Genomic DNA, 24,979 nt, shown 5'->3' on the forward strand with positions numbered 1-24,979 from the left:
TCTACTTACTCTGCTCTAATTGGTGAATTGTGAACTAACTTTTAATCTGTATGGTTTATTTATATGTCAATCAAACTTCGCCGGCAAAGTAGTGTCAAAGTTGAAAGTCAAAAATCCCATCATCCTTTTCGAAGCCTCGTTGCTAGAGTAACCGGATGAGGCCTAATCTTTTTTTCTGCTGAAGTTGGGGATTAATTTCTTGCGATGTGGAGCAGAGCCTCGCGTATTGGAATGCCTGGGTTCTTAGAATGTCGGGTCCTCCATGTCACTGCGGGCCGGGCGATTCGCACCCAGAAACTAAAGGAGAAAGGAGAGACAGTGGAAATACCCGGGCTGGAGCCCATCACCTACTGGGACAGGATGCACTTCGAACCGGGCTTGGCTGAACCCAAATATCCCGTCTGGAAACGTGATCGGGAAGATCCCTTCCACCGACAGGGCCCCAAGTACGAGGAGATGCCACTATATAAGGACAAATCGTGTTACACCTTCCAACAGAGAACCAAATTGCTGGAAGGTAAGTACTGGACTGACCGGGAGAACATAATGTCACAGGTAAAATCTATCATTAAAGTACGTATATGTTACCATATTCTTTCTTGAGATTCATTTTCTTGCAGGCATTACAGGAAAATAAATACAAAAGGATGTACGGCAAAACAAAGACTGACAAACAATCATCATGCAAATGAAGACAAATTGCAGAAAACAATACTTGGAGCATGAGTTGTAGAGTTCTTGAAAATGAGTGTAGGTTGGGGAGTCATTTCAGAGTTACGATGAGAGAAGTCATCCACATTGGTTCAGAAGCTTGATGATTGTAGGGTAATAGCTATTCCGGAACCTGGTGGTTTGAGTCTTAAGCTTCCAGTACCTCCTTAACCTCTCGTTTTTGCCATCAGGCAGATGGCAATAACAAGAAAAGAGAATGGCTTGGATGGGATGCTACTTTCTTATGGCAGTGCTCCACATCTTCTGGCATAGTCTAGCTGCCTAGACTATACCTTTTCCCACCCTGTCACTTGTAAAAATGCCATCCCTTTCTCTCAATTCCTTTGTCTCCACTGCAACTGCTCTCAGGTTGAGGCTTTTCATTCCAGAACCGATGAGGTGCCTTCCTCCTTCAAAGAAAAAAACTTTCCTTCCTCCATCAACACTGCTCTCGCCAAATCTCTTCCATTTCACGCAAGTCAGCCCTCATCCCATCCACTCGTCACCCCACCAGGGATAGGGTTCCCCTTGTCCTCACCTACCACCCCACCAGCCTCTGCGTCCAGCACATAATTCTCTGTAACTTCCGCCATCTCCACTGGGATCCCACCACCAAGCACATCTTCCCCTCCCCCCTCCCCCCCCCCCCCACTTACTGTTTTCCACAGCGATCACTCCCTATGCGACTCCCTTATCCATTTGGCCCTCCCCACTGATCTCCCTCCTGGTACTTATCCTTGCAAATAGAACAAAGTGCCTGCCCCTACACCTACACCTACCACGCCTGCCCCTACACGTCCTCCTTCACTACCATTTAGGGCCCTTCCAAGTGAGACAACACTTCCCCTGTGAGTCTGTTTTGGTCATCTGCTGTCTATCAGATCCCTTGATGGCCACCCATTTCAATTCTACTTCCCTTTCCCATTCCAACATGTTAGTCCATGGCCTCCTTTCCTGCTGTGATGAGGTTGGAGGAGCAACACCTTATTCTGCCTGGGTAGCCTCCAACCTGATGGCATGAACATCAATTTCTCAAACTTCCTGTAATTGCCCCCACCTCCTCACCATTCCCTGTTCCCATTTCCCTCTCTCGCCTTATCTCCTTACTTGCCCATTACCTCCCTCTGGTGCTTCTCCCCCTTCCCTTTTTTCCATGGTCTTCTGCCCTCTCCTTTCAGACTCCCCCTTCGCCAGCCCTTTTTCTCTTTTCACCAATCGACTTACCAGCTCTTTACTTCACTCCTCCCCCTCTCCCAGTTTCGCCTATCACATTCTACGTTGTACTACTTCTTCCCTTTCCCCCACGTTCTTCATCTGACTTTTCATTTCGTTTTTCCAGTCCTGCTGAAGGGTCTTGGCCCAAAACATTCACTGTAATCTTTTCCATAGATGCCACCTGGCCTGCTGAGTTCCTCCAGCTTTTAGTGTTTATTACTGCATTTAAATGTGCTCAATGGTGGGATGGCTTAGTTAGGAACAGAAGGTGGCTATTTGGCTCTTGTTGTTGCTCTCTGGTCAATGGCTGATCTTTCACCACTGCCTGATTTTCCTGCATGTGCCCCATATCTCACTCAACTGTTTATTTCCCTCCATAGATGTTGTTAGACTTGCTGAGTTCCTCCAGTATTTTGTGTGCGTTGCTCAAAATTGCCAGCATCCTCAGAATCAAATGTCCCATATCCCTCTAATCGCTTCAAACTTTAAAAAAATCTATCAATGCCTGCATGAATATTCTCGGCAAATGAGCTTCCACAGTCCTCTTGGATGGAGAATTCTAAAGATACCCTTCCCTCTGGATGTAGAAATTACTTCTCATCTCACTCCTGAATGACTAACTAATGTGGGACTGTGCCCATATTCTAAACCCCTAACCAAGGAAAACATCAACTCTTTTTTGTTTCTTTGTGCATTATTATGTGTTGTATTGTACTGCTACTAAGTTGACAACTTGATACATGCTGGTGATGATAAAAGCTGATTTGACTCTATCCACATTGCAGCTTTGTACCTCATTTCTCATTCTGAACTTGGGACACTACAAACCTACTCTGTTCAATGCCTCCCAGTAATCAATCAATTAAGTTAGACTTCATTTATTGATTACCTTCAGATAGGGATGAAGGGTCTTGGACCGAAATGTCAACTATTTATTCCCCTTCATAGTTGCTGCCTGGCCTGTAGAGTTCTTCCAGCATTTTGTGTGCATTGCTCAAAATTTCCAGGATCTTTAGACTCTCTTGTGTTAGATAGGGAGACCTGGCTTATACACAGTATTCCAGGGGTGATCACACCAGTGCCATGTATAATACTTTTCCTCCTGTGCATAAGTTCTCTAGTAATAAAAGCCAAGGTTTATCATCCACTTGTCTACTGTACCTGCACATTATCTTTAAATGTTTCTGTGTAGCTGGATACACAGCTGTCTCTGAACCTCAACATCTTTCAGTCTCTTGCCATTTAAAAATGCCCTGTTTTTCTGTCATTATTCTTATGTGGATGACTTCACATTTTTCTACTTGTTTGATCTCCATGCTGTCATCAATTCTCTTAACATGTCTGTATCCCCCAGAGCCTTAACATTCTTCTCATAAGCTGCACTGTCTTGTCAGTTTTGTATGATCAGCCAACTTAAATAATATTACAGTTGTTTTTGTCCCATGCCTGTGCACCTTTGATAGACAGGTTGGTCATGAGACCGTGTTTCTCGGTGTAGAGTCTCCTCCTCTCATCAAGGCATATGGCTGGTTCACCTACCTGGGCAGCACCAAGCAGCAAGATGGTGCAGACTCAGCAAAGCTAGGAATGTCTTTAGATCAATGAGCGACATATGGTGAACAACCACGTACAATGTCCACACCAAGGTGATGCTGTGCCAGAGCTGTGTTCTGTCCACACTCTTATATAGGTAAGAATGTTGGTGCATGACAGAGAGCAACCTTGCCAAGCTCTCGTCATTCCACACCATGAGCCTCTGGAAGATCCTCAGTATTTAATAACCATGAAAAATCTCCAACCATGCCTTACTCCTCTGGTGTCATCAAGAAAACATGGCCACAATGATCATGAGGAAATATTCGAGATGGGTTGGGCATATGATGAGAAGAGAAGCCAACTAACTCCATTAAAACAGCATTTAATTGGACCCCTGAAGGCTGGGGGAAACACGGAAGACCAAAGGCAACTTGGTACTGTACTGTAGAGGCAGAAATGAGGACCTGAACCATATCTGAGGCCAAGGACAGACAGATGTAGGACCTTCATTCCTGTCCTAAGCACCAGCAGTGAAAGTGCTTTTTCCCATCTAAATCAGTATAGTTTATGAACAAATGGGGCATAAGCTCGATTGCAGTTGCATCTATTAATCACACCCACCCAAGATGACAGACAACTCATTCCTACTGTCTGTAAGCAACATTCCATTGATGACATATTTTTGCGCCACCACTATGCTCAAATTGCTTGCATGGTAGCTTATTAATCACACCTACTGGTTCCCCCTTGTCTATTCTGTGAGTTACAATCTCAAAAAGTATGATTCCCTTTCTGAGTATCCTATTGTTACAAGCATAAGGGTAGATACTGGCATTTTCCCCACTGCTGATGTCAGGCAAACTAGTTACTAGTTTACCCATCCCATGATCCTTTCCCTTCTCCAGCTCTGTATCCCTTTTGCCAATCACCTTTCCAGCTCTTAGCTTCACCCCACCCCCTCCGGTCTTCTCCTATCATTTCACACTTGCCCCTCCCCCTCCTACTTTCAAATCTCTTACTATCTTTTCTTTCAGTTAGTCCTGATGAAGGGTCTCAGCCTGAAACGTCGACAGTGCTTCTTCCTATAGATGCTACCTGGCCTGCTGCGTTCCACCAGCTTTTTGTGTGTGTTGCTTGAATTTCCAGCATCTGCAGATTTCCTTGTGTTTATTAGTTTACCTTTTTGATCTTCCCTCCTTTCTTAATAAATGGCATTATATATTTTTCTCTTGTATTCATGGGAATGGTACTACAATCTATAGAATCTTAGAATGCATCCACTGCATCCACTATGTTAATGGTTATTCCTTCCAAACTGTGATGCAGTTCACCCTGTGTTTGATTACACGTGTCTATATATCTGAGGATATTAGCAGTTTTCTGTCCTATTAATTTTCTCCCATACTGTTTGTTTATTATTACTGGTTTCTTTTAGCTCATCATTCATTTTATGTCCTCTTTTTCCAGGAGGTTACCCATGTCTTCACTGAAGACACAGTGACAGCTTTTAAAAGATAGTTGAATAGGTATGTGGATAGGAAAGGTTTAGAAAGATATGGGCTTCTAATGTGGTCAAATGGGACCAATTTGGATTGGCATTGACCAGTTGGGACAATAGGTCTGTTTTTGTGTTTGACTCTAAGATGGATACAATAGTTTTATTAATTTCACTGTCATTTACTTATTCTCATTATAATTTCTTTAGTCTCCGGCTATAGGGGACCCATATTTGTTTTTGCAAATATTTTCATTTTTTACATACTCATTTACTTCTACAATTTGTTTTTTTGTTATAACTCTTGTGATGTTACTTTCATATTCTACTTTTTAAAAATTTCTTGGTGGTCCTGTGCTGAATTTTGACAGTTTCCCAATCCTTAGACTTGAAACTCTTTGTCAGTGTTAGATGCTATAGGACAGTTATGATGAGTTGGTAATATCCTCATCACATCAGAAGTGGAGAGAGTGAACAGTTTCAAGTTCCTGGTTGTCAAGATCTCTGAGGACCTAACTTGGTCCCAGCATAATGACGCAGTTATAAAAAAGGCAAGACAGTGACTATACTTAATTGGGAGTTTGAAGAGATTTGGTATGTCAACAAATACACTCAAAAACTTCTATAGATGTACCGTGGAGAGCATTCCGACAGGCTGCATCACTGTTTGTTATGGGGGTGGGGGGGGGGGGGGGGGTGGTGCTACTGCACAGGACCGAAAGAAGCTGAAGAGGATTGTAAATTTAGTCAGCTCCATCTTGTTTACTAGCCTACAAAGTACTCAAGACATCTTCAAGAAGCAGTGTCTCAGAAAGGCAGAGTCCATAATTAAGGACCTCCAGCACCCAGGGCATGCCCTTTTCTCACTGTTACCATCAGGTAGGAGGTACAGAAGCCTGAAGGCACACACTCAGCGATTCAGGAACAGCTTCTTCCCCTCTGCCATCTGATTTTTAAATGGACATTGAACCCATGAACATTACCTCACTTTTTTAATGGATATTATTTCTGTTTTTTGCACAATTTTTAATCTATTCAATATATTTATACTGCAATTGATTTACTTATTATTATTTTTTCTTCTATATTATGTATTGCATTGAACTGCTGCTGCACAACACATGCTGGTGATAATAAACCTGATTCTGATTCTAATATGAGCAGGACAAAGAGAGATGGAATTTAATCCTGAGAAATGAGGTATTACATTTTGGGAGAACTGGTGAGGCTAGGACATCCATACAAATGGTAGAATCATAGGGGCATTGAGGGATAGAGACACTGATGTACAAGTCCAAATGTTCATGAAGGTAGGAGTACAAGGAGGTGAAGCCCAGATGAAGGATCGCAACCTGAAATGTCAAATGTCTATTTCCCTCTACAGATATTCCTGACCCACTGAGTTCCTCCAGTAGATTGATTTTTTTTTGCTCCAGATAGATAAGATAATTAATAAGGCATACAAGATACTTGCCTTTGTTAGTCTAGCATACAATGTAACACCACTGTGCTTATGGCATGACAAAATAAAATTTACTTAGTACTGTATACAATTCTCTTTGCCACACTATGGAAAGAATGTGATTTCACATGTGATACAGAGTTGATCCACCAGGATACTGCTGGGATGGATCATTTCAGTTATGAGTGGAGATGTAATGAACTGGGTTTGTTTTCCTTGGAGATGAGGAGACTGAGAGGGAGGATACAAAATTAAAAAGGCATAGCTTTTGAGTTTATTTTTCTTTTAGATATTTGCCCAGTTCCTCCTTGAAGTTTGCAATTAAATCCAGTCCTTAGTTCTCAAAATTAACTATTTACTATTTAAAAACAAAAGCTGAATCATTTTTAGTTATTTTCCCAATCATCTTCATTCTCTATCCCCTAGTTTTTAACCCTTCTGCCAATGAGAACACTTCCTCGCCATCTGTTCTATCTCCAATTTCAAATTAGGTGGCATGTTTGTTAAGGTTACTATGGACAGTGGAATACTTCCCTACTAATATCTCCTGTTACTTTTGCTTAGACCACTCTGTCTAAGTTGAAACAGCCATTACATTTAAGTTGCATTAGGGTAAGCTCACAAACATTGTAGGTGGGGCGGAAGGGAGAAGTAGTGTGTGGGTGCAGAGACTATCAGGAATCAGAATTGGGTTTATTAACACTGGCATATGTTGCAAAATATATTCACGACATTTGCCAGTGGTATTAAACTAATTCTGATTCCTGAAGGGCATCCTTAATGACGGAAGCTATCTATGTGAGTCATTGCCTTTTGAAGATGTTCTCAATACTGTGGAGGCTAGTGCCTATGATGAAGCTGGCTGAGTTTGCAATTTTCTGCAACTTCTTCACTGCAACTCCTTTGCAGTGGCTCTTCCATTCCAGTGATGCAACCAGTTAGAATATTCTCCATAGTATATCTATAGAAACTTGTGATTCTTTGGTGAAATACCAAGTCCCGTCAAACTTCTAGTGAAATATAGCTACTATCATTCCTTCTCTGTAATTGCATTAATATGTTCTGCCCAGGATAGGTCTTCAGAGATGTTGACACCCAGGAACTTGAAATTGCTCTCCCTTTCCTCTGCTGATCCCTCAATGAGGACTGGTGTTTGTTCTTCAACTTCCCCTTCCTGAAGTCCATAATCAAATTCTTGGTCTTACTCACGTTGAGTGCAAGATTGTTGTTCCAACACCACCCAACCAGTTGATCTATCTCACTTGTGTATGTCACCTTGTCACTATCTGAAATTTTGCCAACAATAGTTGTTTCATCAGCAAATTTATAAATGATGTTTGAACTATGTCTAGTCACATAGTCGTGGGTGCAGAGAGTAGAACAGTGGGCTAAGCATCAGTGTTGATCGTCAGTGAGGAGGAGATGCTGTTTCCAGTCTGCACTCACCTAGTCTCCCAATGAGGAAGTCAAGGATCCATTTGCAGAAAGAGGTACAGAAGCCTAGGTTTTGGAGCTTGTTGATTAGTGTTGAAGATGGTGTTGGACACTGGGCTGTAATCAGTAAACAGCAGCCTGACAGTTATTACTGTTGTCCGGGTAATTCAGATAGAGAGCCAGTGAGATTGCATCCACTGTAGACCTATTGTGGTGATAGGCAAATTGCAGCAGGTCCAGATCCTTGCTTAGTCAGGAGTTGATTCTGGCCATGACCAACCTCTCAATGCACTTCATCTCAGTAGGTGTGAATGCAACTGGGTGATAGTCATTGGGCACTGGTATGATTGTCGCCTGTTTTAAATCAGATATGAACCTCCGACTGAGCAGTGAGAGATTGAAGATGTCTTTGAACATTTCTGCCAGTTGGTTGGCACAGGTTTTCAGTGCCCTACCTGGTACACCAAGACCTGAAGCCTCAAGAGGGTTCATCCTCATGAACGGTGTTCTGACGTTGGCCTGTGAAACGGAGATAACTGGGTCACCTGATGTTGCATGCATTTGCACAGATGTCGATTTGCCATGTAGAAAGTAGTTACTGGCAAACCCATGCATCCAATTCTGTCTCTCCCTTCACTCGGATTTGTTTTTTTAACTCTAAAATAGCCTTCTGTAGATCATACCTGGACTTCTAGATCACTGATCTTGAATGCAGCAGACCCTCAGCAGACTACGAATTTCCTGGTTCATCCACGGCTTTGGGTTTGGGTATGTCCAGTATGTTCTCGAAGGCACACACTCATCCACTTAGGTTTTGATGAAGTCAGTGACAATTATGGTGTATTCATTCAGATCCAAAGATGAATTCCTGAATATTGTCTAGTCTACTGACTCAAAGCAGGCCTTTAAGTGCTCCTCCAACTCCCTTGACCATTTCTTCGTGGCCCTTATCACTGGTGCTGCTGTCTTTAATTTCTGCCTACATGCTGGGAGTAGAAGTACAGCCAGGTGATTGGACTCTCCAAATTGTGGGTGTGGATTGGCACAATAAGCATTGTTGATGGTGAAACAGTGGTCTAGCATGCCAGATTTTGAATGTAATATACTAACAGAAATAACCAGTGTCAAAGTAAACTGTCTGGAAGACTACAAAGCATAAAATATTTAATGTAACTACATAAATGTATAATTACTAATCTTTTATGGAAGGTGCTCATTGTCAATAAGTCATACTTCCTGTTGTAAAATGTATAGTTACTTTATATTAATGCAAATACTACAATACCAGAGATTTTTGTCGATATTTCTCATTGAAATTTGGTGCATCAGCTGTTGTGATTCGGGCCGTAGTGACTACATCAGATAAATGGGAATTCTATTATCATAATGGCACAGTATTCTGCTGAATAGCTGGCCATCATTCAAGATTCCTGAACTAGTATCTGTGAATAAAAGAAAATCCGTGTCCACTGGACAGTGCTACTGTAATGTCAGGGTAGCACTGTAATGTCTTTGTGAATGCATTGAAATGTAGTTCATATCTTCAAATGAAAAGAGATTTATGGCAAGAAAGCACACTTAAGCTACTTATAAGTTAAGATTTCAAGTTCTCTGTGTCAATGTTTCTGTGGTTCAAAGTAGCCATGCCGCTTGTCTAGTTAGAATCACAGTAAGAACATGTACGTGTACACACACACGTGCAGATACAATGGTAATGTGTATTATGTGTGTTGATTGCCTACCATCAGGCAGGATGTACTGTATCATTAGGCCAAGGACTGTTAGGATGGGAAACAGCTTCTTTCCCCAGGCTATGAGACTACTGAACTCTTGCCTCCATCCAGGTCTCATCACGTATGAAGCGTCAGTAGTACTATACTGTTTTTTTTAACTTGAGTAGTAAATGCACTTCATTATTTATTAGCGTATTTGTGGTAATATTACTTTTATTTTGTGTTTGAGTTACATGTACTATTTTGTGCACCTTTGGACGAATGTCATTTCATTTCGTGATATACATGTATGTAGTTAAATGAGAATAAATTTGAGCTTTAAAATAAGGTAAACTAAAAAACAAGATAGCACCTCTGCTCTCTGCTGACCTCTTCTGTAGTCAGATGGAGAAGCACAAACATCAATATTTCACTGCTGGTTAAATTATCTTACTTTTCCTGGACTAAGTTGGATGGTTCAGAATAGTGAATGCGTTTATTTAAGTGGAGGAGAATGAAGGTGAAAGGTTAAGTACAAGATGACTTACACCTTGTAATTAAATTAATTAATTTAAATATATTTGAATAGTTTAAAAAAATATTTTTTGGTGTTCTTGAATGTTTAATTTTAAAACTTTCAGGCAACATTAATAAAAATAGACATACTACTAAAAGGTTTTGAATATTTGAGTGCATTAACACCCAAAAAACATTTGAGCTCTGTCAGTTTTGTTGAGTAAACTTGTGGACATGGTTCAGCCAATTGTCAAACTAATTCTGATGATGATGGTTCCAGTTAAAACTGATTGGATTGGAGCCAGCTAAAATGCCACTTGCAATTGTATTAATATCTATATTAATAATTATTATAGTGGTGATCTTGCTGTTCTATCTCAGTAGTATAACTTTTAAAAATGTTTTTATGTATTATGATATATTTATGCTTTTAGGTGTTAAACAAACTCTTTGGCTGACCAAGTCTAAATTGATAGATGGCCTTCCCAAACAGATAGTAAGCATAGCTGAAGATCCTGCATATCGCATTGAAGATCAGGATGAGCGTGTTCAGGCTGCTATCAGTCATGCTCGATTCTGGAGTGCTCCTGAAATCCGTCCCAAAAGAGATCGGTTTTGGTAAGCAGATATACTGATGTGAAAATTAGAGTTTACTTTATTGGTATAATTCTTGGGGGGGGGGGGGGAAATTGCATAGTAAGTTAGAAAATGGATGTCATCTAAAGTGGGTAAAATACTAGGATATTTTCCTCTGGAAAAGAGAGACCATAGTATTAGAAAGATTAGCCTGCTGAGTTACTCAATGCATATTAACTATATGTTTTGTGGAAATTTGGATTTTGTTAAATCATATAGATTGAAATACAGAAACAAGGCAGCTAATGAAATACCCTTTAATGAATCCTTGACCTAGTGCAATTTTTTTGTTTTATTTGACTTTTTTGCATTTAACCCATAATCAGACTCTAACTGTAATCGTGAACAGTACTAAGTAATATCAGCCTATTCAGAGATGAATAGTATTTTATCTTTCAAGCAATCACACCTACAGTTGATTTGATGTTTAAACATGTTAATTCTGTTTTTGTGGTTCCTTATGTTTTGACCTGCCATAGCCAGAAGAGAAATATAGTGCATATTATGATGCCTGTTTTTTCTATCTTGCTGCTCATGGGGATTTGGACTAGTTTTGTATTGTTATTGTGCTGCTGAACTATCCTCTTTGAACTTTAATACCAACATCTCAATTTTACAACCACTGCTATTCAAACCACATTGTTTTTCATGGTAGCATAGTGGTTAGTGTAAAGGTATTATAGCACCTGTGACCCAGGTACAATTCTGCCACTGTCTATAAGAAGCTTGTGCATTCTCCACGTGACTCCATGGGTTTCCTCCTCGTACTCTGATTTGAAAGACGTTTTGGTTAGTGGGTTGATTGCTCACATGAATGCAATTAGGCAGCGCAAGATTATTGGCCCAGAAGGGCCTGTTATTGTACTGCATCTCTAAATAAATAATTTTTGATTTTGATAGGTATGATCTCTTTCATTGTGCTTTGAAGGCATTTCCATGTGGCAATACCATAGCCCATATATGTCAAACTCAAGGCCCGCGGTGGAATTATCTTTGGCCCGCGAGATAATATCTAATTACTGTTAAAGCTGGCCCTGGTAATCGAAGCGCCTGTGGCATATGATATGGCTAATGCTGAGTTTATTCAGGTACCAGGTTTTCAGGGTTTTTAGTGTTTATTCGGCAGTCTTGCTCGGCAGTCTTCTTCATAAAAAACGGAATTTGTAAAGTGAAACACTTTGTAGTTATAGCAGAGACTGAGAGCAGGCTGAAAAAACGGAGGCAACGAAAGCTGCATTCGCACGCGTCCGACTGATCCGGCCCGCATGAAGCTGCATTTTGCTCAATCTGGCCCGTGACCTAAAATGAGTTTGACACCCCTGCCATAGCCTTTGTTGTTGACAAAGGAACTCTTTGAATATACAAAATGCTGGGGTCATTCTATAACCAACCAAGGTAGCCAAACTTCCCACAAATAAATGGGTCATTTTTCATAAACTTGGTGATTATTTAAAACAGCTCTAGGCTAAATCTTTTGTATTGATATTTCATGGTTTTCTGTCAAAATTAATTTTGTAGTTTCCAACTCAATGGCAATTAAGAAGTTGTAGCAGTGAATTGATATTCATTTTTGTGGTTATCAGTGTATCTAATTATGGTTTTGTAGCAAGCTCTTTTACTTTTTATAGATTTAATATATTTAAGTACCATGAGTTGAAAATATTGGAAGGCCCATTAAAGGGTGACTAAAAATTATATCTGGCAAACAGCCAGATATATTTCCTTTGAGGTTCTTTTTTAGTAACATCTTTTTGTCAAAGCTTTTGGGTACTAATTCTGATATCTCCTCCTTCGGCGTAGTGTTTGATTTTGTCTGACTGCTAAGTGTTTTGGAATAGTTTCTTATGTTTAAATAAAATATGCAACATTTAAATTAATTTGCCTTAATTCTCTTTCTCTCACTCTATTTTCAAAATGTATGTGTACTTTTTGTCAACAAGCATCATTCTACTTTATCAATATTTTGATAACGTTTATATCAACACTGGACAAATGTTTCCAATGACAATTTTATATGTAATCTCTAAATTTCTCAGGTGTCTTTTAGCTTCCGCTATAATCTGGAGATAATCATGCACCTCATTGTTGCCAGTATTTTGATTTCTCTCGAACATTTGCCCTTTGTAATTTAAGGTTTTCATATTCAATTTCCTATAGAGAAATAACAAAGTACAATAATTATTCTCAACCAAAAGCCTGTGCTGCCATTGGATAGGGTTCAGAGGAGGTTCATGAGAATTATCCTGGGAATAAAAGGGTTAATATGTGAGGAGTATGTGATCGTTCTGGATTTGTACTCATTAGTGTTTAGAAGAATGAGTGGGGATTGGGGAGAATCTGATTGAAACCTATTGAATATCAAAAGGCCTAGATAGAGTGGATATGGAGAAAATGCTTCCTGTAGTGGGGGAGTCTAGGATCCAGAGGGCATAGCCTCAGAATATAAGTATGTCCATTTAGAAGAAAGGAGGAGGGATTTCTTTAGCCAGAGGGTGTTGAATCTGTGAAATTCTATGCCACAGGTGGCTTTGGAGCCAAGAACTTGGCTTGCTTAAAGCAGTGGTTGATAGTTTCGTGATTAGTAAGGGTGTCAAGGGTTTGGGGGAAAAAGCAAAAGAATGAGGTTGAGAGGGATAATAAATCAGCCATGATGGAATGGTAGAGCAGATTCAATAATTTTGCTCCTATCTGTGTCTTATTTTCTTATGGTCTAACCAACTCTCTAACTCGAATCACTTTTTCCCCATTCTGTCACTCGCTGAAGAATAGTGCCTTAATTTTCCTCTAGCTCATTCTTGCTCATGTTACTTTTCTGGTTCTACAGCCCTTGCATCTCTTTTACTCTGATTGTTTCTTCTGCTGCTCTTCCTGCCATAAATTGGCTGCCATGGGTAATGTAGTTTCCTACACAAATTAAAATGGCAACTGTAACAAAGTACTGTAGGTCTAGTACAAGCTCAGGCTGCATGTACCAATAGAACAGGGATATATTACAGAATATTTCAAAGTGTGCTCTAAGTGTGATAATGTAGGAAGTAGGACAGCCAATTTGCATAAAACAAGCTTTTTCAACTGGTGCTGATATAATGACCAACAATTCATCATTAGTGATGCTGTCTGAATGATTACCATTATCCAGAAACTAGAACTTACCTGATGTCTGTTTTTGAAATGGATGTAGTATTCCTGAGGGAAGATGTACCTTGGCTGAATGCACTCCATAAAAAGAAGGCACTCCATTTCCTGTGTTGTATTGGACTTCAATCCATAACCTTTTCAAATTAAATCTTAAGGAATTAAACTATTTGAAAGAGTTTGAAAACCAAATGAAATAAACTTGCTACCATGCAACCTAGTTGGGACTAGATCAGTTTGGCCCCAAATTAGCACGTGATGTACATAATATGTAAAATTTTCATGTTGGTAGAATTGGGAATTTTGGGATTGCCAGCTTTTATAATTCCACTAACGTATTGGCTACACACAGAATAGAGTGCAGAGATTAGGGTAAAAGGACAAGGGCATGATACTATGTGTTCTGAGTTGGTGAGGAAGGATAGGCAGGGGCGAAACATAATTGTAGCCAGTTAGAGGGGTTGAAATTATCTATTTCAATGCTAGGAGTATTAGGAATAAAGGGGATGAACTTAGAGCATGGATCAGTACGTGGAACTACGATGTTGTGGCCGTTATTGAAACTTGGCTGGAGGAAGGGCAGGATTAGCTGATGCAGGTACCGGAGTTTGGGTGTTTTAAAGGGAATAGGGTGGGGGGGGGGGGGTGGAGTAGCATTACTGGTCAGGGATAGTATCATGGCTATAGAAAGGGAGGACGCTGCAGAGGGAGTGTCCACTGAGTCGGTGTGGGTGGAAGTTAGAAATAGGAAGGGATCAATCACTGTGCTGGGAGTAGTCTATCGGCCCCCAAATAGCCCTCGGGACCCCGAGGAGCAGATAAGCAGGCAGATTTTAGAATGGTGCAGGAAATACAGGGTTATAGTTATGAGTGAGTTCAACTTGCCTCATATTGACTGGCACCTCCCGACCACAAAGGGGATAGATGGGGCTGAATTTGTCGGGTGTGTTCAAGGATTCCTGACACAGTATGTGGACCGGCTGACGAGAGGAGAGGCCATACTGGATCTAGTTCTGGGTAATGACCTCTTGGTTGGGGAGCATTTTGGTGAAAGTGACCACAACTCCCTTAGCTTCAGCATAGCTTTGGAAAAGAATAAAAATAGACAAAATGGGAAAGTGCTTAACTGGGGAAGGGCTAACTATGAAGGGATGAGGCAGGAACTAGCGAGAGTAAATTGGAGACATGTTCAAGGGTGAAAGCACTGAAGTAATGTGAAGGAAGTTTAGGGACCACTTGTACTGGGTTTAGGATAGGTTTGTCCCACTGAGACAAGGAAAAAGTGGTAGGAAAAGGGAACCGTGGCTGTCGAAATATGTGAGGCAGCTCGTCAAGAGGAAGAAGGAAGCATATGTTAGATATAGGAAGCAGGAGGGGCTTGTGAGAAATATAGGGTTTTCAGGAAGGAGCTTAAGAAAGGAATTAGAGCTTGAAGGGGGCATGAGAAGGCCTTGGCACGTAGGATTAAGGAGAACCCCAAGGTGTTCCATGCGTTTGTGAAGAACAGAAGGATGACAGGAATGAAGGTGGGGCCACTAAAGGATAAAGAAGGCAACATATTCCTGGAGGCGGAGGAGGCTGGGGAGGTCCTAAATGAATACTTCGCTTCAGTATTCACAAGTGAAAAGGACCTTGATCAAGGTGAGGTCGAAATAGAACAGGCCTGTGTGCTTGACAGTGTGGAGATTCAGGAAGTAGTGTTGGATATTCTTAAAAACATCAAAATTGATGTCCCCAGGGCCGGAGGTGATATACCCCAGGTTGCTGTGGGAAGTGAGAAGAGATCGCTGGAGCAGTAGCTATGATCTTTGAATCCTCTTTGGCTGCAGGGGAGGTGCTGGAGGATTGGAGAATGGCCAATGTAGTTCCCTTGTTTAAAAAAAGGTAATCGGGAAAATCCTGGGAACTATAGACCGGTGAGTCTTATGTCGGTGGTCTGCAAACTATTGGAAAGGATTCTTAAAGATAGGATCTACGAGCATTTGGAGAAGTACAGTCTACTCATGGATAGTCAACATGGCTTTGTGAAGGGAAGGTCATGCCTCACGAGCCTAATTGAGTTTTTTGAAGAGATAACAAAAGAAATTGATGAGGGTAGGGCAGATGATGTGGTCTACATGGATTTTAGCAAGGCATTTAACAAGGTCCCCCATGAGAGACTCATCCAGAAAGTCATGAGGCATGGGATTAGTGGAACCTTGGCTGTTTGGATAAAAAAATAGGCTTACAGGAAGAAAGCAGAGGGTAGTAGTGGAAGGAAAGTATTCTGCCTGGAGGTTGGTGACTCATGGAGTGCCGCAAGGATCTGTCCTGGGACCCCTGCTCTTTGTGATTTTTATAAATGACCTGGATGAAGAGGCGGAAGGATGGGTGAGTAACTTTGTGGATGACACAAAGATTGGAGGGGTTATGGATGGAGCTGTAGGTTGTTGAAGGTTACAAGAGGATATAGACAGGATGCAGAGATGGGCAGAAAAGAGGCAGATGGTGTTAAATCCGGATAAGTGTGAGGTGACACATTTTGGAAGGACTAACCAGAAGACTGAGTACAGGATTAATGGTCTGTTACTTAAGAGTTTGGATGAACAGAGGGACCTTGGGATTCAAATCCGTACATCCCTTAAGGTCGCTGCACAGGTTGATAGGATAGTTAAAAAGGCCTATGGAATGCTAGGCATCATTAATAGGGGGATTGAGTTCAAGAGTAGAGAGGTCATGTTGCAACTCTACAAATCTCTGGTGAGACCATACTTAGAGTATTGTGTTCAGTTCTGGTCACCTCATTATAGGAAGGATGTGGAAGCTATGGAGAGGGTGCAGAGGAGATTTACCAGGATGTTGCCTGGATTGGAAAACAAGTCTTATGAGGCAAGTTTGGCAGAGCTGGGACTTTTCTCTTTGGAGCATAGAGGAATGAGAGGGGACTTGATAGAGGTCTACAAGATTATAAGAGTCCATTAGATAGGGTGGATAGCCAGAACCTGTTTCCCAGGGCACGAATAGCAAACACCAGAGGGAATATGTACAAACTTAAGGGAGGGAAGTTTAGGGGAGACATCAGGGGCAAGTTTTTTTTTACACAGAAGGTTGTGGGTGCCTGGAATGATTTGCCAGGGATGGTGATGGAGGCTAAAACATTAGGGGTATTTAAGAGCCTCTTGGACAGGCACATGGATGAAAGGAAAAAATAGAGGGTTACAGGGTAGTGTGGGTTGAGTACTTTTTTTAAGGAATATATGGGTCGGCATAACATCGAGGGCTGAAGGGCCTGTACTGTGCTGTAGTATTCTAGTGTTCTAGGCCAGATAGGATTGACAGATTTACTTTCTTAAAAAGCAAACATTATTGAACCTAGTTGGGTTTCATGCTTTTGACTTGTATACTGCATCCTGGAAGTGAGTGTATGACAAAATGGCATGAATGAGAAGTAACATTCTTCTTAACTGTTCTGATGTTTTTTTCCTTTTTTTAGCCCTGTACTGATGCAGAACCTCCTACACTTGTGCAGGATCCAGCAGCCTCGATTTCCCACACTTGGAAACAGGATGTTGGCTGAAAATTACCGTATATCAGTAACATGGGAGAGAGGTTAGTCAGTAGGAACTTCTATTTAAATAAGTTGTAATTGCTGGAACAGGAAGGGAAAGAGCAATCTTTTTCTAGGTGCGTTCTCACTGACTACAAATGCAACATTCTTCTGCATCCCTTCTTAAAATTGTTTTTGTCTGTTCAGGAAACTGAAAATACATAAATATGGAAACTTAAGTGCACAGATTAAGATTAACTTGTGCCTGGACTCTGCTTTTGTAAAACTTTCTAACTTAATCCAACACATAAGTATTTTACATATAATCTTGAAAAGTTGTTCCTCTATGTGTCTAAGTTTTACTCCCATAATTCAGCCTGTCCAGGGCTTAGATGCATTTAAGGCAGAGGTTCTTGAATAAGGTTCTTGAATAGTCAGGGTGTGAAAGGTTATGGGGAGAAGGCAGGAGAATGGAGTTGAGAGAGAAATGTATCAACCATAATGAAATGGTGGAGCAGACTTGACTGGCTTAATTCTGCTCCCATGTCTTACAGTCTTTGGAGCTAGGATAGTTTTTCTAGACTATTAGATGCTATTTCCACTCAACACACTTTCAATCCACATTTTGTATCCGGAGCCCCAGCGGTTATCAAGGGATGATGGGAACTGGGCCCCTAGTGAGTCAGAAGGGCGTGCAGCAAAGATCACTTGGTAAGCCAGATGCCAAGACATTAATATTTCTAAATAGAATATTGGAGTTTTAGAATGTATAATTATCTTTAATGTTTGAATAGATTTGAGTCAAACACTTTCTGATGGTGTGCTCCTGATTTTAACTACCCTTTTGAGTGAAACAAATTCTTCCTATTTACCCTCTGATTCTATTCCCCACTATTTAAAACTTGAGACATTTGTTATCAATTTATTGCCAGAAGAGTTTTTAATCCCCTCCTGTTTAATTTGAAACCAACACACTGATGTAAGTGCAATTATCTTCAATCATCTCATCATTGCCAAAATGATGCATGGACTTATTCTGGTACAGATCCTTTCATACATTCTTCAGAATCTTGTATTATCACTTATAAAGTCTGATCTCAGGATGGCAAATAATTTTCTAACTGTAGCTTTGCCAGTAGTTAAGTACACAACAACACAATGAACGTGAGCAAAGAGGTCATATAGTCCTTTGAATATCTTTCATGGCTGTTCTGAAATTTGTTCTCAATCCCTGACTCTCCTATCCCTGAATTCCAAAGCTATATTTTAGATATGAAGGCAGGAGAATGACGTTGCGAGGGATAAATAATCAGCCATGATGGAGCAGACTCACTGGGCTGAATGACCTGGTCTTGTATTGCAGCTTTGACTACACTTTCTGATTTAGCCACCATGATGCTCTTGGGTAGAACAATTCCAACCCTACAGTAGAAATTGCATCTTGTATTGTTTATGTAGCCAACCCCTCAATCTGAGACCTGTTCCACAATACTCTTGTATACTTCAATGCAATTACTACAAGCAATGGCAGTAACTGCAAGAAAATTATAACAAATTGATTTTCTTAAAATTAATATTCTGAAGCTTTTATGCTCAATGTACTCTTACTTTGTAGTAAAATTATTGAAATTAAGAAAATTTGTATCGTGCTTTAAATTTATTCATTGCATTGCACATAAATACTTGATTTGTGGGGTGGGGACTCAGCAAACGATTTCTGTGCTAGTTTCTTGATTATCATTGAGTTATGTTTTCAGAAAATATGCAAGAGGGTCATAGAAACAGCCAGCCAATATTACTAATATAACTAATCCAATATTACTTAGATTTTGATGGGTTCTGGGTCCTATTAGTAAGGCCTGCACTTATTAGCAGCCCTAATTACTCGAGAACACTATAATGTGCTATTGTGAACTGTTGCAGTTTTTCTGGTGAAGGTACTTTTAATTGCTCTTGGAGATGCAGTTTAAGAATTTAGGTCTAGTGATAATGATAGTGTACAGTTGGAGAGGATCCTCTATGTTCCCACATTAAAGATGTCCTGGTCCTTGGTGGTAAAGTTTGTGGAATTAGGGGGTGAGGTAGAACAGCCTTGGTGAATAATGGCAGTGTAATTTATAAATAGTATGCACTGCAGCCGCTGTACTCCAGTGGCAGAGCAAAGGAATATTTAAGGTAATGAACAATCAAACAAGCTACTCCATCCTGGTAATGTCAAATTTCTTGAATATTGTTAAGAGTTGCACTTGTCGAAACAAATGAAAAGCACTCTTCACTTGATGGTGGGGAATCTTTGATGAATTGGTTCATACCAGGAGCCAATAATGAACACGCACAAAAGCTGGATGAACTCAGCAGGTTGGGCAGCATCCGTTGAAATGAGCAGTCAACAGATGCTGCCCGACCTGCTGAGTTCATCCAGCTTTTGTACGTGTTGATTTGACCACAGCATCTGCAGTGTACTTTGTGTTTAGGAGCCAATAATGTGTTCTTGTTGATAAAATATTTAAGTGGTTGGTCTAAATGAGCTTCTGGTTAGTGGTATCCAAAACGTTGATTATGGTAGCAGCTTCAGTACTGGTAATGCTATTGAATATTAAGGGTAGATGATTAAACTCTCTCTTACTGGAAATAGTTGAAGTCTGACATCTGCCACTTACTAGCTTGTACCGGAATATTGTGTTGGGCATGCATGGTTTACTTCATTTGCTGTGGAGTTGCAAATAGAATTGAAGTATGCTTATTGTATCAAAAAGTTAAATATAGTTTTCTGGTAGTTTAGTGACAAATGTGGACTTAAATCTTCTATTCCAGTAAAATAGAGGTTTGAACTTGTATCTGTGATCTATTAATTGATATTGATCACTGTACAGATATGGATGAATAAATAAGAGACTCCTGCCATTCTGCAACTCCTGAAATTTCAAAAGTTGCTGAATGACAGGTGAGATGCTATGTATATTTTTCATTCAGGGTTTAATTTTTGTAAAAATTTGCAAAATTTGTGTTAACCTGGTGTGCTCCTGGAAGTAAAATGTACTTGTAGTCAAATAGTACAGCAGTCTCAGAAGGACATGAAGAACCAAACAATATCGAGCCATGAACTTAATCAAGGTTGCTGTCATTCATTAAGTTCATTGATTGATGAATATTTTATTCTCTTTGCAGAGTCTGACCTATATCGGATTTGTGGTTTGAATGGAATGCTCTTGAGTAGTAAGCAACCTTTACCAGCCATAGCAGGAGAAAAAGAGATATTAAGCACAGAAAACCACCCCCTTCCAACATTCTATCCTATTTCACCTAATATTGACCTGCAGCAAACACACGTCTATGAAGTACATAATGACACAGGTGAGTTTTTTAAAAATAAACTCTTTAGTACAGGTACTACAGTGTTACTGACAAGACTCAGTTTCTTAACCATAATTTGCCAGTACACTACCGGAAATAAAACACATACTTCAACAGGGCAGGTGAACATGTAGTGAGAGAAACAATATGTCAGAAATGGTGAAAGTTGGAGATTTAAAAATGTTGCACAGAAAGTGAAATGAGGGCTGATGTTATGTATGTTATATTCTTGTTCAAAAAACAGTGTAGGAGTAAATCCAGTTTGCAGTTAAGGAGTCTTAACTACTGCTAGAGAGATAAGCCAGATGAATGCATGGCTGGGGTGGGGGGGTTCTGTACTGAGACAAGAATGGATTGATTTGAGAAAGTCACCATGGACTTGTTGGAATTAAATTGTGACAAATAACTTGGCAGAATCTTTGTTTGAATAATGTATCAGAAAACACTGATCTATTTCATACGCTAATACTGGCTGGCATTTCTGTTACCCTCAACTTCCACTGTTTGAGCTCCTGCTTGCTTTTTCATAGGTTTCCAGGATGGATACCCTTTTCCTCATGCACATACCCTGTATATTACGGATCCCTCTGTTAATGCAACACTGTCGAAACCAGAGCCATTGAGGGCCAAGATGATTATGTTCACTTTTGCCAATGCCCTTGTAAGGGCCAAGATCTTGTATGGGGTAAGTGTCTATCTCTCTAATACTATTATTACAACATAGCATGGTAGGAATTCTGTTTCTGCTTAATCCCTGACTTGTCATAAAACACAAAGCACTGAATTAAATCCAAATACCATTGGGCTAAAAGGGCACTGGGAAAATTAGATGATGACAGGAAGATGCAGATTTATAGAGGTACTGTAGATTAAATGTAAGGAGTGCTAACTACCACTAAAAAAATGAGCATATTTTAGATGCCTCAATAAGTGAGTGGGAACTTGATGAAGTTACACATTGCTGTGAGAATAAGAGTGGTGCTAGTTGCAGATTTCAGTTTTCCCAGCATCGACTGCAATGTCCAGAGTGCAAAAGTCCAGGATGGATTGGTGCATCCAAGGCTGTTTCTGTGTAATATAGACAACATTCTCTCTGAAGTAGCTGTTTCAGAGACAGTGACCACAAGCTTTGGATAGGTGTAGGAGCGGATGGTATGGAGAAGTATTTAATTGGGGTGGGAGAATTATGATGCTATTAGCAGTAACTTTGTAACAAATGTGTTCAGGGAAATGCACAATGAAATATAGAGGTTGCGTGGGGTTCTGGATAGATTGTCCCATTGCAGCAGGGAAAGGATGGTAGGGTGAAGGAACCACAGTTGACGAGATGTGGAACATCTAGTGGAGAGGAAGAAGCATTTTTGCTTTCTGAAGGCGGATTTATACTTCCGTGTAGTAGCCTATGCCGAAGCTTTTGTAAGTGGTCTGCACCTTTGTGAACATTTATACCAGTGCGTTGGTGTGTCTGCGTTGCTCTGCAATTCGCCGCCAAAACGCTAGTTGGTGGTGGGGTTTCTATGCCACTGTGTAGAGTTTCTTCGTGTACTTCAAACAATGGCGACTAAGCACATCATGTTGGAGTTGGAGCTAATAAATATTGATCAAGGGTTACTTTTATTGAAATTACTGTAACGCAGAAAAGAGAGAAAATGGAGGAGATGGTATGTACGACCATTGAACAGATTGAGGCAGGAGGGTGAATTTTCTCTGCTTGTCCGGCCACTGTGAGAAATGGATGAGGAAATGCATTTCAAATATTCTCGAATGTCAGCAGGTAGATTTGAGGATTTGGTTCATCGTCTTTAACCATTTATTTCACATCCGTGTACGCACAATATGCCTATAGACAGGAGGAAATGCGATGCTACCAAGCAGACCAATCAGTGTTTGCTGTCTGCATCGCCGCGATAAGCAGTTACATTTTTGGAGAGGTACGTGTCAGGCTCTGGCATAGGGTACAGTGTAGGTTACACGGCTACGCCGTATCTACAGCATTCATTTGACGCAGAAGTATAAATCAGCCTTAAGCATTAGGGATCAGACGGCTCTACAGAGTTACAAGGTAACCAGGAAGGCCACAGTTCCTTGAAAGTGGCTACAGAGGTTGTTCAGGTGATAAAGGAAGGATATAGCATACTTGCCTTTTATTAGTCAAAGAAATAAGTTAGAGTTAGAATGTTACATTGCAGCTTTATAAAACTCTAGTTAGGTCATGTGGAGTATTGCATTCAGGATGTTGAGGCTATGAAGAGGGGCAGAAAAGATTTGAAGAATGCTGCCTGGATTAGATGACATATCCTGAGGAGAGATTAGATAAATGTGTGGTTGCTTTTTGTGGAGCAGTGGAGGCTGAGGGGAGATTTGATAGAGGGTTTATAAGATTGAGGGGACTAGATAGGCACCCACACAAAACGCTGGAGGAACTGAGCAAGCCAGGTAGCGTCTATGGAAAAGAGTAGAGTCAATGTTTTGGGCCAAATCCTTTATCAGGATGTGGGGGGGGGGGGGGGGGGGGGGGTACTTTCTCCAGTCCTGATGAAGAGTCTCAGCCTGAAAACGTCAACGGTACTCTTTTCCATAGATGCTGTCTGGCCTGCTGCATTCCTCCAGTATTTAGTGCATGTTGCTTAGATTTCCAGAATCTGCAGATTTTCTCTTGTTTGTGGATAGATGCCCAGCATCTTTCTTCCCCAGATTTGTAATGTCTAATACCAGAGAGCACTTTTTTAAGGTGCGAGGTGGTAGGCTCATAGGTGATGTATTAACCAAGTTTTTTTAAAACAGAATGGATGTCTGCAATAGGCAAATACAAAGGAAGTGTTCAAGAGTTTCTTAGGTAGGAGAGTGACCATGGAAAGGTGTCATCATTGTGTAGATTGAAGGGATTAAATTAGTTGGGTATTTGATTACTAAATGTAATTATTTCTGCACAACTTTGGGGATGAAGTGCCTGTTCCTGTGCAGTACTGTTCTATGTAATTAAATGTTCTAGAATCTTCTCCCCATTTTAAGCTGCAATATGGGATAGAATCATAGCTATTATTTTCATTCTCATAGGAAGAACCAAAGGTGTTAGACAATCCCATCACAGTACAATGCATTGCCACGAATGGAAGGCTGTTCCAGTTTCTAGTTTTCCAATTAAATACCACAAATCTACAATCAAATGATGGGATAAAAAATCTCATTTGGTTGGATCAAGACCAGCTCCTGTATGAGTATGCAAAGTGCCTCCCAATACTGAAAAAGAAAATGATCCAGGTAAGTACAATTAGAACCAATACAAAAAAAACTTCACAGTGCTATAACAGTAATGGCAGTTTTGTAGCAGTGATTTTCAGTCCTGCATCTTGCCGAACTTAAATGTGCAACTTAACAGCAGTTTGATCAGTTTTAAAATGTCTAGGGACAAGTTGTCTAAATTTTTAAGATGAATCCCACACTTAATTTATTTGGAAACACTGGCAGTATACAAAGTATGTTTTTAAATGTAAATTAAATCTGTATTCAGAATTTGGTTTCTTCTTCCTAGGTTCCTGCTGGGCTGGCTGGATATTGTCCTGAGACATTCAGCAAGTTTCTTGCATTGTACTTGCATGGGGCTGTATAGAATTATAAATAAATTTATATTTATTTATATTAAGAACTATTCGTATGAAGTGTCTTGGAAACAAAAGATTCTTGAGTGGAAACTAGAGGAAATACTGGCCATAAATGAAAGTACTATGACTGTGGATGTATACAAAAATCAGTATTACCAAGAATTTCAATTGGAATTAAGAGTATCATGTTGAAAAGAATTAAGATGGAATTAATTGTGAATAATGCCATTTTTATTTTTATTAAATGTTTAAAATGCTCATATTTCAATGCCTAGTTTAAACTTGACACTGAAATAATTCACTAATGTATTTCATTTCTCACATTACAGTAAAGTAGTTCTAATATTTTAAATTCTAATTACTGAGGACTACAGTTTTATTTAGGTTGGATTTCACTCCAGCCCTGTAGGCTGTTGTTCATCCAAACATTGATGAAAGTCCTACATTCTATTGAAAATTATGTAAACATTTCCCATGAGAATTTTTTTTTTAATATGCCGTATATGGGCCATTGCTATGGTAGCAGAATGTAGATAGTGCCCATTTTTATCAGGATCCATTTAGCTATAATGCTGTTCTGCAGCTTTTCAAAATTTCCAACATTTGGTGGAAAGCTGTAAATTGAAACAATTTTAAGAAATAATA

At 40.1% G+C, this 24,979-nt stretch overlaps 1 protein-coding gene across 1 annotated transcript; it reads left to right on the plus strand.

Moving 5' to 3' along the window:
* Positions 1–116: 116 nt before the first annotated feature.
* On the plus strand, positions 117–24,596 carry mrpl37 (mitochondrial ribosomal protein L37). Its single transcript, XM_073063374.1, has 7 exons — positions 117–517; positions 10,516–10,699; positions 17,325–17,440; positions 20,547–20,732; positions 21,263–21,417; positions 23,790–23,993; positions 24,265–24,596. Exons 1-7 carry the CDS (start codon positions 205–207, stop codon positions 24,340–24,342), a joined length of 1,236 nt encoding a protein of 411 aa, XP_072919475.1. The 5' UTR covers positions 117–204; the 3' UTR covers positions 24,343–24,596.
* The last annotated feature ends 383 nt before the right edge of the window (positions 24,597–24,979 follow it).

Source organism: Hemitrygon akajei, chromosome 12, assembly GCF_048418815.1.
Source record: "Hemitrygon akajei chromosome 12, sHemAka1.3, whole genome shotgun sequence".
Taxonomy (NCBI): domain Eukaryota; kingdom Metazoa; phylum Chordata; class Chondrichthyes; order Myliobatiformes; family Dasyatidae; genus Hemitrygon; species Hemitrygon akajei.

Excerpts from the sequence above, each read along its gene's own strand:
- mrpl37 (XM_073063374.1), top strand. The coding sequence starts at position 205 with ATGTGGAGCAGAGCCTCGCGTATTGGAATGCCTGGGTTCTTAGAATGT. Across the intron at positions 10,700-17,324 it reads CCCAAAAGAGATCGGTTTTG|CCCTGTACTGATGCAGAACC; the intron begins GTAAGCAGATAT and ends TCCTTTTTTTAG. Across the intron at positions 20,733-21,262 it reads TGAAGTACATAATGACACAG|GTTTCCAGGATGGATACCCT; the intron begins GTGAGTTTTTTA and ends GCTTTTTCATAG.